Source organism: Buteo buteo, chromosome 1 (assembly GCF_964188355.1).
Source record: "Buteo buteo chromosome 1, bButBut1.hap1.1, whole genome shotgun sequence".
NCBI lineage: Eukaryota > Metazoa > Chordata > Aves > Accipitriformes > Accipitridae > Buteo > Buteo buteo.
The window spans coordinates 24,849,062-24,861,758 of record NC_134171.1 but is presented as its reverse complement, the minus strand read 5'-3'; the positions used below and the strand labels follow the sequence as shown (position 1 = coordinate 24,861,758).

The 12,697-nt window shown below is 34.5% G+C and overlaps 1 protein-coding gene across 1 annotated transcript in view; it reads left to right on the top strand.

Moving 5' to 3' along the window:
* The window catches only part of ARAP2 (ArfGAP with RhoGAP domain, ankyrin repeat and PH domain 2), a 133,340-nt gene that overhangs the window by 65,559 nt on the left and 55,084 nt on the right, over nucleotides 1–12,697 (top strand). Inside the window, exons 16-20 of the mRNA XM_075024281.1 lie at nucleotides 1,165–1,299; nucleotides 6,211–6,355; nucleotides 8,722–8,824; nucleotides 9,485–9,683; nucleotides 11,755–11,818. Coding sequence (XP_074880382.1) covers nucleotides 1,165–1,299; nucleotides 6,211–6,355; nucleotides 8,722–8,824; nucleotides 9,485–9,683; nucleotides 11,755–11,818 — 646 coding nt within the window. The remainder of the gene's footprint in view (nucleotides 1–1,164; nucleotides 1,300–6,210; nucleotides 6,356–8,721; nucleotides 8,825–9,484; nucleotides 9,684–11,754; nucleotides 11,819–12,697) is intronic.

Below are 12,697 nucleotides of genomic sequence, written 5' to 3'. Positions count from 1 at the left end.
GCACACAGACTTACCTGTCTCTTCACAAACTCTCCTCCCCAAAAAAACCTCACTTCTTGAACCTGTAATATGATCTATCCCAGGAAACTTTTTTTTTTCAGATTACAACTTCTGTAACAGCTTGGATCACATGATAAACTTCAGCCTTGAAAGTCAACAATTCTGGCTGCAGTGTGTGACATTTATGAGGCTCTTGAAAACAGAAAGCTATTCTTAAAAATAAATAAATAAATTGTAGAGTATGGATGTGCCTGAGCTTACCTTTTAAAAGGGCTGTACAGCATATGAAGCAGTCTGGGAATGAAAGTTCACACGCAGATTTACACTGGAAAAAATTATCTATGCTATACTGCAGCCAGTGTTGTGGACATACTCCTGGACCAGCTGTTCATTGTCTTGTGCCACTCTGCAAAGTAACACTGCATAGGCTGAACAGTAAAAGTTTTAGTGGGAAATGCAGGAATGATTTAGGGCTTCCTAGAGCAAACACAGTGCTTTAAGTTGTGCCTGAGCATTGCTGTGTCACAGGTGCCAGGCACTGGATTGTAGGATGTTGAGCTCAGTCACATGCAAACATGCAGCTATGGTTTGTTTTGGTTTGTTTTGGGTTTTTTTGCTGGCTATGCTCTCAAGTGGTCCTAAATCTATAGAGAGAAGTTTGCTTGTCTTGGCTCTCTTTTCTACTTTTAGCCTGCCAGCCAAGGCAGCATCACCTTGTGCTGGTGCTAGTGATTATTATTCTCTTCAGGGAAAGAGAGGTCATTGCAGGTTGACAGTCGTTCTCCGAATCATTGTCTGTCTGCTGCCAGAATTGGTGGTAAACTTCTAGATAAGCCCTCAAGAGAAACAATTCCCTTCTGTTGAAGTGTGTTACATAAGGGATGAAAAGAAAAGCTTAGTACACCAGAAAACTGTGTTTTAGATTACACTGGCAAGCAGTGGTAGGCAACGGCAATGTTGTAACAAATGTGAACGAATTTTTTTATGAATTCGTAAGAATTTTACTCTAATTATAAATCAGTAAGATGTATCTGTGTTGCAGTAAAAATATTACAGAGCAACTACATAACTACAGATACGCAGTTAGAAAGACCTGTGGAGAAATGGTTATAACTGATAGAACTGAAGTTCTGTATGTTACTTACTCCTTTTGTCTTTTAATAGATTTCCCAAATTATGATACTTGTTTTGAAAGTGGCTTCTCTGAAGATTCCTCACATTCCACCTTTCTTTGTGAATTCTTATACAAAGTTTCTTCTAATACTGCTAAGGTTCTTACAGAGAAGAAATTAAAAGAAGGTATTTCATTTTTACTTTATGCATTTGAATAATACAGGAATATGTATGGTTTGGATGAATTTGATTCTTTTTAACTTCTTGCGTTACCTTTTAAAGATAAAAGGTCTTTGATATGACATATCCTCTTTTGATTTGGTAGACCTCTTTCAGATAAGGAAAATACTGATTGTCTTGTTCTCTTTATGCAGTGGTTGTCAGTAGAAGAAAACTGAACAACTGAAAAATTACTCAGTTAACAACAGTTACTGATAAATAAAAAACACTTGGAAATACTTCTCAGTTTAATTATATTTAGGTGGATGCTACTAACTGCCAAAAAGTAGTTTCCATCTAAAATGATAATATTCCAGAAATCATTTAAAAGTTTTACTGACTTCTTAGTAAGAGTCCAAATGGCTAACACCTAGGATATTTCTCAAGCTCACAAATTTTAAAAGTATACCAAGTAGAAATGAGTACTTCCAACAACTTTACAACAAATTGAGTTTTGTAGGGTGAAAATGTGTGTATGTCACAGTAGATATACATAGTCTTCTGTGTATATCAGTCTTCTGTGTTTTTGGTTTGTTTTTTTTTTTTTGAGAGAAATGTTATCAGATAATTTTCCTAGCTTTTTTTTTCTCCCCAGTTGTGTTCCTATATTTTTCTTCCATCTAAACAAACAAATTATGTGTATTTTTAAAATCCAGGCTGATTCATGGTTGAGTTTATTACTCTTAAAATCTTGACACAGCATCCTCTGTTGGTATATATGTATTTTTGTCTGATTATGTCCATATTCTCATGGTGTATGCTTTTAAGACCTTTAGTGGAGATTAAAGCATGTTAAAGCACATAATTTCTATTTAAATATGCTTTTGAAGAATCTATATGTTAATGTGGGTCAAAATTCTTGAAAGCATCAGGTGATAAACAGAACTAATCCCTGATCACAGGCATTTCCTAGCAACTTTGCAGTTGTTAACAAAGACACCTGTTGTGGCAGAGGACTGCTGCTAGACAGGACTTGCTTGAGGATGGTTCTGAAACTGCACTGAACTTATTGAGGAAAGAAAGGAATAACTGCAAACCTCACCACTAAAGTAGTCCAGACCTTGTCCTCTGTGCTGTGGGTATCTATATTAGTAAAAGAACTTTTTTAAAAAAAAAAAAGACAAAACAAATCAAACCCCACAAGGCAATACTACTGGTCTCTTCTAACACAATGGTATGCTAGAAGTGCAGTATAAGTTTGTAAATACCTGTCTAGATTGAAGATTTAGCTATAAATGCTCACAGAATGTCTTCTGTAGTGTTTTTTGGGGAGATGCAGTGGGAGTGAGCATCATTAGTAGGATGCCTTAAAAATATTTATGAAGAAACCCCTCAGACAAGAAACAACTGAATTTTGACTGTCTTCCATCGTAAGTTTTTAGTGGACAGAAATGAAGCTGCTTTGAAAGCTTGTAGTCAATTGCTTAGCATTGCACTTAGTACTTGGAGGAATATACAGTAAATAGAAAGGAACCAGATTTTGTACTGCTCAGGTTTTGGCCTCTGAAATTGTGATGGTGTCTTGTAGATAGTAGATGTTCTGTGGTTTGTTTTTTGGGGGGATTTTTTTGGGGGGTGTTTGTTGGCTTTGTTTTTGCATTAATGTTGAATTACCCGTGTGTTTGTCAGGACTGATGTTTTTGGGATGGTGCTTTACAGATACTTAGGAAGATAGGTTTCCCTGACCATTTGCAGTTCAAGAAGACAAATGACAAACGGGACAAGGGAGGAAGGTGTAATAATAACATCCTTTCAACAACAACAAAAACCCTCTGCAATTTTGAATTAGAAGCTGCTCTTGCTTGAGGGCTCTAATATATCTCAGCCATGTGTAAGAAGTATTATGACAAAAGTTTTGTTTTTGCTATTTAAAATATAAAACACATGATTTTTTTTCCCTTCTGTATTAATTTTTTGCCCTATATCAAGAACTGTTTCTACCTTTATAAAATCTCATTAACATGAAATAATATGGGATATGCATATCGCAGATTGTTGGGATTAGGTGGCAATATTTTTTTTTCCATCTTACTGTCTTTAGAAAATAACTTGAGGGTTAGAGTACTAATGTGTGGGAGATACAGTTTCAGTTCCCTCCTCTGCCTGTAAAGATCCAAATAAGAAGGTCACATTACCCCCAAAAATGACCTAGCTGTTTAGTTCTAGAGAAAAGAAATAAGCTTTCCTGTTGAAGCAGTTCTGACTTGCTGCGAACTAACTGGGCCAGAGAGGGAGCCACCATTCTCTCACTGGGTATTACAGCACTTGTCTAAATTTTGGGCCCGGTCCCAAAGCACTTTGGGCTTTTGATCTACTGATTTATTTATTTTTTTTTAATGCTGTTTGTGGAAAGGGCTGCAAGCCAGAATCCTGTTAAGCTGTCTAACCATTAAACTACCGTTAAGTTCTTCCTCAGTGTTACGAATCTCTGAGGCAGTTGTCAGCCTTGCCTTTAGTGCCAAAGGCTGAAAATTAAGTGCTGTGTTTGTTGTAACAGAAAACTTATCCCTTTGTGGGCTGAGCCCTAATGGTAAAACAATACTCAAGAAATCATTCAGTGCTGTGAATTGAACCCAGGTTTTATAATAACCAGGTGGAACACCTAGCAATATGGTCTAGTTTTTCATTATGTTTCAGATAATGCAGGAGAGAGAGTAAGCCAGCTGTGTGTGTACTTCTCATTATAGCAGCTTCAGTAGTTTCAGCAGGCGTGTGTAACTTTTGAGGAAAGCTGTTGTTAATTAATAGCTGTTGATGATCAGCAGGAAGAGAGCTCAAACATTGGTGCTATTTTGATGTAGCGGATCCAAAAGTAAAGGTTAGAGGTTTAGTGGCTCAGGTTGATTTTTTTTTTTTGCTTCTGTTTTTAGTGTAAAAGGTTTTATGGATCCCTGTTAAAAGCCTTGAGGTTCCAAAATCATCTTTGGGCGTTGTAACAGTTTAATGACTATTGAAGCAGTGAGCTATTTTGTAGAATAGGCTTTGCGGGATGGGAGTGGGGAAAGCTGGGGGACGAAAAAACCTAAACAATCAAAACCTCTGTAAACCTATACATTTTCAAATGCTTTGTCTTTTGTTTATTTTAGTATTTTAAATGTGTATTTAGACAGAATATAGATAGAACTAGATAGCAAATAGCATGATGCAAATAAATACTAATGAAATAGTACTGAGATTTATAAAACATGTATAAATCATATAGCAAACAACAGAAAAACTAATATCAGATAATATACTAAGTATTGGCTAACTACAACTGCAGTTTGGTTTTTTTGTTTGATTTTTAAATGTTTTTTTTTTTTTCCAGAGCTATTTTACCAAATTCTCACAAATACCTTACCAGAATCTTTGCAGCTGTATAGGAATTTTAAGACTGTAGAAATAAACAGAGTATTTTCTCTTAGGACCTGCTTCTCTGCAGTGGTGGGAATAGATGCACCTCAAATTATATTCTAAGAACTAGATGTAAGCTAGAATGAATGCATGAATATTTTGAGTAGCAGATAGTCATTAATATGCGATGTCATGTGCTGTATTCATATTTTAGGTTCATAAGAGGTGGTAGACCTTTGGTCTTAATTAAATATGCCAAATAATACTTTTAAGTTGCTCTGCAGATTTTTTCCGCTCCACCTTGGTTGGTTTGGGAGGGAGGGGCTGTTTTTTTGTTGGGGTTTTTTATGTTTGTTTGTTTGTTTTTTTCTTTTTAAAACTGCAGATGGCAATTACTGGATACTCCAATATATCTAATTCAAAGTTATTTGAAGGTAGAATTCTTAACTAGGTAATTTAACCATGCTCAGCAACTGTAAATTGTTACATGTTGAAAGCACCCTACAAATGTTAGCATCCCGTAAATGACAGTATTGCTAAATGAATTTACCCTTGCCAGCTATATATGTGAATAGCAACAAGAGAGATCTCCAATTCATTATAATGTGAACATGCCATCCTGAAATGGCTATAGCTACCGCCTGTCTATGATGCATCCATTTATCTCCCCCGGTATACAGGAATAAATTCTGTACAATTTCATTACTATCTGACACTTGGGCCTGCAGTAGGAGAAAATTGAGCTCAACCACTGATGTACCTAGAAAGGGTTGTTCTGCTAGTTTTTCTGTTCTTCAGTTTGTCATCCTGGTAGCATATTTAAAAAAAAAAAAATTAATCATGTTAAATAACACAACTTCTGATAATGTTTTCCTTGTGTTTTCTGGTAGTGTGCAATGGATACAAGTTCTGGCATGTCTGATATTATTTTTTCTAGACTATTTGAAAGGCTTAAATTGTTTGCCTTGATCTTGTGACAGTGAGTGGACACCCAAGCATTATCAAACAATAGAAGACAGATTGACTTAGTTTTGTCCTCTAGCTCCAGTAACATGAAAAAAAGAGTAGCCCTTTTTTTGCTACTGCATACCATGATTCACTCACTCATTTTGCTATCAACTCTTGTCAGAATATATTGTTCTTGTAGCTTTTAGTGTTTCTAACTTTGTAGCATGATTTCTTTTTGCTTGTTTAACTCTTCTGCTAAACATGGTAAGATGGTATTGTGTACTAGCTTTTTCTCCATCAAGTTCCAAGTAAGAGCCCTGTACAGTGGTAAAGCTAACTTATGAAGCCATTTAATATACTCATGCAGTAAAAATAAGTGTTCTATTCTTAAATTACCATGTGCTAGAGTTTCTGTAGGTTAAGTAGTATCAGGACAGACATTGAATTCCTGGCCCACTGAAGTCAATGAGACTGAGGTTGCATCATAATCGTATTACTGTTACAACAGAGCTATGCATCCTGTGAGGCAACTTCTATAGGAAGAGGTAATTTTTATTATTATGCCTACTGACTGTTCTCTTACTTCTTTAATCGCAGATTGCAACAAAAGATGGTGCACTTTGGAAAGTGGCTTTCTGAGCTACTATGAAAATGATAAAACTACCACTCCTAATGGTATGATTGACATCAATGAAGTTATCTGTCTTGTACTGCACAAGTCAGGCTCCTTTTTAAATAGAGGGTAGGTTCCTATATTAATATTTCAACAAACTCAGGTATTTCAAAGATTCTATTCTGGGTTTTCAGAATTGTTCATTTGTTCCTGAATTTTGAACATGCAATTTAGAAAAAAAGCTGAGTTGTTTTATGTTGACTTCAAGAAATAAGTGCAAAGTGGTATTTGGGGATTTTTTAATTATTTTTTTTTCCACAGTGATATAATGAAAACGTTAGGGTAATTTAAAAGGGCAGCATAAATTAGATACATCTGTTTCTTATTAGAACTGTAATGCATATTCTCAGTGCTTAAAAGGTTACATGATGATAAATTGAACACTTAATACTCATTTTTCTTTCTGGGATTGACCTCAGCCTCAAGCCAAAACGCTTGCTTTGTTTCTTACTGATAATAATGCAGCAGATTAGAGTTCGCCACAATGCTTTTGGTTTTGGTCACAGATCTATTGGTCTTTGAAACCCATTCTTTGTTCTGCAGCTGAGGACAGCAGTGTAACTGTTGAACATTGTGTTAGTTTGAAGTTTGAAGATAACTTTTTTGTGGTCTTGTTTTTCTTTTATAACTCTCTCACATCCCATTTGTGCATTAAAAACATGTCATGGAGATTCACCTAAATCGGAGTTGCATCCCAGTGATACTTGATTTCTTTAGGGCAACATTTTTGTTTATACTTTGGATCTGTCTAACAAATTCCATAACACTTTCTTTCAAATTTCTTTATGTGTGTGTGTACGTAAAATAACAAGATCTTTCTACAGTATACTACTGTAATGCTTATAATTACAAAGCAAATGTGTGTGCAAAGAAAACAGTCTATTCAGTAAGTTTCTGGAAAAGATAATGGGAAGAAAGGACTTTAGCTGCTATAGAGATAAAGGGCATTCACAGGGGAGATACCCTGAAATGCGGCGATGCCTCGACATGCTGTAAAATACAGTGGAGATGGCCTTCACTGTTCTGCAGTAGCATAGCTTTGTGGTATCCAGAAAAAAGAAAAATACCACTTTCTTCTTCTGTCATTGAATCTAACCTATTGCTTGCTACAGCTCCAAATGGTTCCACTTCAGGCAAATACCTAAATTAAAAACATGTTGGCTGAATATTTCACTTTCAGGGAATGAGTAACTTCCTGCTGTACTTTACCTGTAATTGGGTAGTTTTATGAGAAACTTTCCTAAATTTGATATTTCATGTAGTGAAATAATCAGTCCGTAAAATGTCTAGTCTATTAGTCAGAATTAGGTATTTACATATGATTTTCAAAGTGGTTATTAAAAATGAGAGAACTGACTCATGTTCAGTTTTCCAGATGTAGAAAAATCTCAGTCTTCAGCACTGAAAGGGAAAAGCATACTCCATCTATATGGATTCTAGCGAGAGGGCACAAACGAAATCATACTATAAATTGGTGAACCATAATTTATAAGTTAAAGACTGACCCTAAGTCCAGCAAGACATTTATTTCTTGAATTCCACACCAGTTTCAGCTGGTTTGCTTTTTCTTCTTTTACTATCCTTATTATTTGTTAGTTAAAAATGGGAAAACAGGATCCATGTGTTTAAATAATGATATACTTTTTAAAAAGAAAAAACCCAAGAAACATCCCCCCAAAACCTTTAAGAACTTCTTGAGCTATAGCAAATTCAAAGCATAGTCATAAACACGACAGAACCAAACTCTTCTTGGTGGTGGCAGGCATTACAACAAGTGGCAGTGACCACGCATTTCACCCTAGGAGGTTCAGGCTGGATGATAGGAAAAGCATCTTCATTAGAAGGGTGGGTGGTGGAGAACAGGAAGAGGTTGCTGAGAGAAATAGTAGTCTCCATCCTTGAAGGTTTTCAAGGCTTTTTATTGCTGTTCTATGGTTAGTGATAGTCCCGCTTTGAGCAGATTAGACCAAGTGACATCTAAAAGTCCCTTTGAACCAACATTTCTATGATTCTGCGGTAGCTTACAACTTCCCATTCAATGAGTTGGTCTGCTTATATTAAACCTTAACAAAATGTTTTGAATGCATCATAAAAATATACTTGCTGAAATCACATGAACTTGCAAAAGCAAAAATTTCCTGTGAATTTTAATGACTAGATATAAACATTTTCATTAATTTCAGAATTACTGAAAAAACTATTATACAGTAGCCTCTAAACACGTGTTATTGACCTGAAAAGCACTTTGATCGTGTTGTGTTATAAAATACTCTGTTACTAGCTGGGTTGTACTTTTAAGATTGGAGGAGAAATGCAGGTGGATACCATTCCATAGGTATGAAATAATGAAAAAAAGAGAAAGAAAAATGGGACTCTTCTGTGTCTACTGTTATAAAGACTAAATACAGCTGCCTTTTTCCTCTTGCTTGCTTTAGGGACATCTTTACCTTTGAAATCTACTTAATGTCAGAACGTGTTTTTCTATTTGGAGCTGAAACTGCATATTCACAAAGAAAATGGACTTGGGCAATAGCTAAGGTAATACTGATAATTATCTTTTCCAGTTAGGCCAGGAGCCTTTGCACAAAGAATAAAGTGTCATTGTTAGCTTAAAATCCTCTGAGAAGCCATTCTTGATGAATACTGATCTATCATGTGTGTAAAGGTTTCTTGTGCAGCAGGAAGAAATAACTTCTGTGATTTAATGTTTGAAACAAGATAATAAAATAAAATGGAAAAAGAATTGAAGCAACATTTTAATGCCGACCTTAAGAATATATTAAAGGTGCTCTAGTATGAAGACATACACTATATGAATTTATTTCAGCCAAGTTGTTTATGGTTGCAATTCTATTCCTTTATTTGCCGAAACAGAATTCATAAAGCAGTACTGTATTTTATACAGTACCAAATGCTAATAGTCCCATTACTAATTAAATCAATTGTAGTTTAAAAAGCAGAAATGGTTGAATTGTAGAGTATGAATGGAAAAAATGTTATACTTGATTTTATAATTTAAATTTAGTGTATATATGGGTTTATAAATGATAAATCTGAAAGTCTTTTTTTTCTTTTTTCTTTTTTTTAACTGTGGCTTTCATCCTTGAATCTTATAGATTTGCAATATCTTGATTTGTTTTTTTTTTAGGGGAAGAGGGTTTTTTTTCTTCATCTGACTCACCCCATTTTCTTTGGTAGCATTTTGTTCCTCCTGTGGCTGAATGCTTATTAGAGAGAGACTGTGACCTGATTGGCCAGCTGTACTACAAAGATTGCCATAACCTGGATCAGTGGAGAAAAGGCTGGTTTGCTATAGAGAAGTCGAGCCTTTATTTTTGTCTTGAAATGGAGAATGCTGAAGAAGACTCCATATATCTAAGGAGGCTGCAAGAACTAAGTAAGAATTTTGCTTAACATCTAGAATTCAGGAAATAGTCTACATAATTAATTCACTGTTAAGGACATTTCTATTGCATTTTAAAGTCATAAACATTAGGGAGCTCAGTAACTATTACTTTGCATTAGCCAGATGCTCTTCCAATTCTCATCTATATATGGAGTTGGTAAAGTTCTGTCTTGGATTTTTTTCCCTACTTAGTGTCACACGTTCAGAGAGATTTTTCACAGCTTCATAATGAATGAAGACAATTTTTGTTCCAGTTGCAGCACTGTCTTTCTTACAAGAGTATAGAATTGAATAATAATATATAACCTTTTGGGATTATTGTCTCATATTTTTGACAGGGCAGAAATACTCACTGCAGAATGTATTCTTGAGGTGATTGACAGGCCTACTTTTAAAATACTGAAATGTACTAGAAAAATTATAATTCTCTTGGAAAACTATTTCACAGACTAATAGACTTTTCTTTTTTTCTGATACTAAAAATATTGTGTGCTCAATATCATGACGTGCAAAGATAAGAATATTTATACAAATGGTCTTCTATGACCAATTTTATATCATTGTCTGTAATTATGCTCTGAATTCTCTTTAAGCATATCTGCCCTACTTGGTTTTATATTGAACAAGGCACTATGTTATGTAGGAAAGTAAAAATAATATGAGATTTTCTGTTAAAGTAACATAGAGAAGATAGTTTATGTCTTTATTGATGATCCTCTTTGTAAATGCTGTCAGATTGCAGACTGTTTTGCAGGAACTTGCCTAAATGCCATTGGGCTTTCTACTGTTTATCTACTGCCACCTTACATTTGCTGTGAATAACACCGTGAAGGTGGTTTTTAATCAGGAATATTTTTATGCCTCTAGCTATGTTTTAAGTTGTAAATACTTTTTGATCTTGATTCAAAATTAAAAGGTTAGGCAGTAGGAGAACTGTTCTGATATTAATTTTTATAATGCAACTGTAATTGCTCCTACCCTAATCATATAAGCATCCAAAAACTGTGTGTATCTCAAGTATAGAAATGAAACACACTTTTAGCTTTCAGTTGAAAATAGTTTTTGCTTGGGTTTTGATTTTTAAATATTAGTTGTATAACAGAGTTGTATTTCTTGGAAATATTATATATCCATACTCCTATCTTTTCTTTGATTTCTGGTTTCCCCTAAATAAATCTGTTCCACTATTAAGACTGAATTGTATAACTGAAACTTGCCGAATAATGAATCATGAGTGGAAGTATGGTCACTTATCTTCTTGATGTTTGACTCAGTAAATGCAAATGAGGCCAGGATTATGTGTGATACAAAAAAATCATATAATATGCATCAGAATAGGTTTATTGAGCTTCATTGATATTCAGGGCTTTACTGTCTCTGGGAATTAGTTGAGATAAGATGTGGATTATATATAAGACCTAAACTTTGAAAGAATTAACTTTTCAGAATTTTAAATTAGTAAACAGGTTACATTTAATTTACTGTTCATAGTATAGTATAGTGTACAGTATAGTTTTATAAGCACTGTTACTGGAAACTACCCAGATGTATTTTCTGTATTATGTAAAATGTAGGTGTTTTACAGGGTGTTTTTTTTAGCAGGAATAGCATAATGCAACATAAAGAAGGGTGGCAGTGATCTTCACAGTATAACATAACATTATGTTATTGTAAATATCTGCAGCCATTAGGGTACAAGTAGATTAATGGATTAAAAATTCCAGCTTACTTCTGAATCTTTGTCTTCTAAAACTTGTATTTACAAGTTTAATTTTAATATAATAAAGCACTGTAGCATGTTTTCACACTTAAAATGCGTGTTTAACCTTTCTTTATAATTTTCTGTATTATTTTTTCTTGTAAATGTGAGTGTATTGTGGTGTTTTGTGGAGTACTGTTTCTATTGTCAGCAGCATTCTTTATTTATAATGTTTAAGAATTCCATGTTCCTTTTGTCACTGAAGAACATTTTGAAAAAACATATCTATATGTGTATGCATGTGTTTGTCTATATATATGTGTCTGTGTAGATCATATGACTATGTATGTGTTTTGTTTTCAGCAATCAGTACTGTGATGCAAAATGGAGAGAAAATAGATGTCCTGCTGCTCGTTGAAAAAGGAAGGTAAGGTTCCCATCTGAATAAAGCTTTGATCTGCTTTTATATTGATGTCTTAGAATTCTTGCTGATCAGTCATGGAGCTTTTTCATTTGTGGTTGCTAGAGAGAGTAAATTTGCAGACTTTTTAAAGGAGGGAAAGTCTTTGTGTATTAATTACATTTTATGTCTGTGTCAGGAAATGCTAACAAGTACTGCTTAATTGAAAGCAGTTTTCCCACTGAGAAAATTATTCCCAGTCAGATTAGTCTGCCAATAATGGTTTCTTCAAAAGGACCTAACTTCTTTTACCCTGTAAAGAAAGAGTACCTCTTTGGAGCATTTACCACTTCTCAATTTTTTAATCACTCTTATGTCCCAGAATTCTGTGTCTCCATCTGTGTAGGTCAGGATTGAGAGGGTATGTATGAGTCCCCTGGTTAGTCTTATTGTAATGTCTGATCTCAGTTAACAACATACTAGCTAGAAAAAAAACATACTTGTGAAGCAAACGTATCTGCTTCCAAGTAGGTAATATTCTGATGAGATGACTCCATCAAATATAGTGATATGGGAGGTTGAAACCTGAAGTGAGGTAGGATATTTCAGCCTCATAATGGGGGTACAAATTTAAAGATGAAAATAATTCTTATTTTGTAATAGTTTGGTTATTTTTATTTCGGGGATAAATTATTGGGCAAACGTCTGTGTAAGAAGTGGTGCCCTGTGAACAACCAATAATAGGTTAATAAAGGACGATTGTTTTTCTCTTTGTTGGGGAAACAAAAAAACCCCCACAGATACCTTTGACATCTATTCAGATTTGGAGAAACTTGGAGAAACTCATTGTAACTTGTGTGTTCTAAATTTTAACTCTTCCTAAGATACTGTTCTGGAATTCAGTAA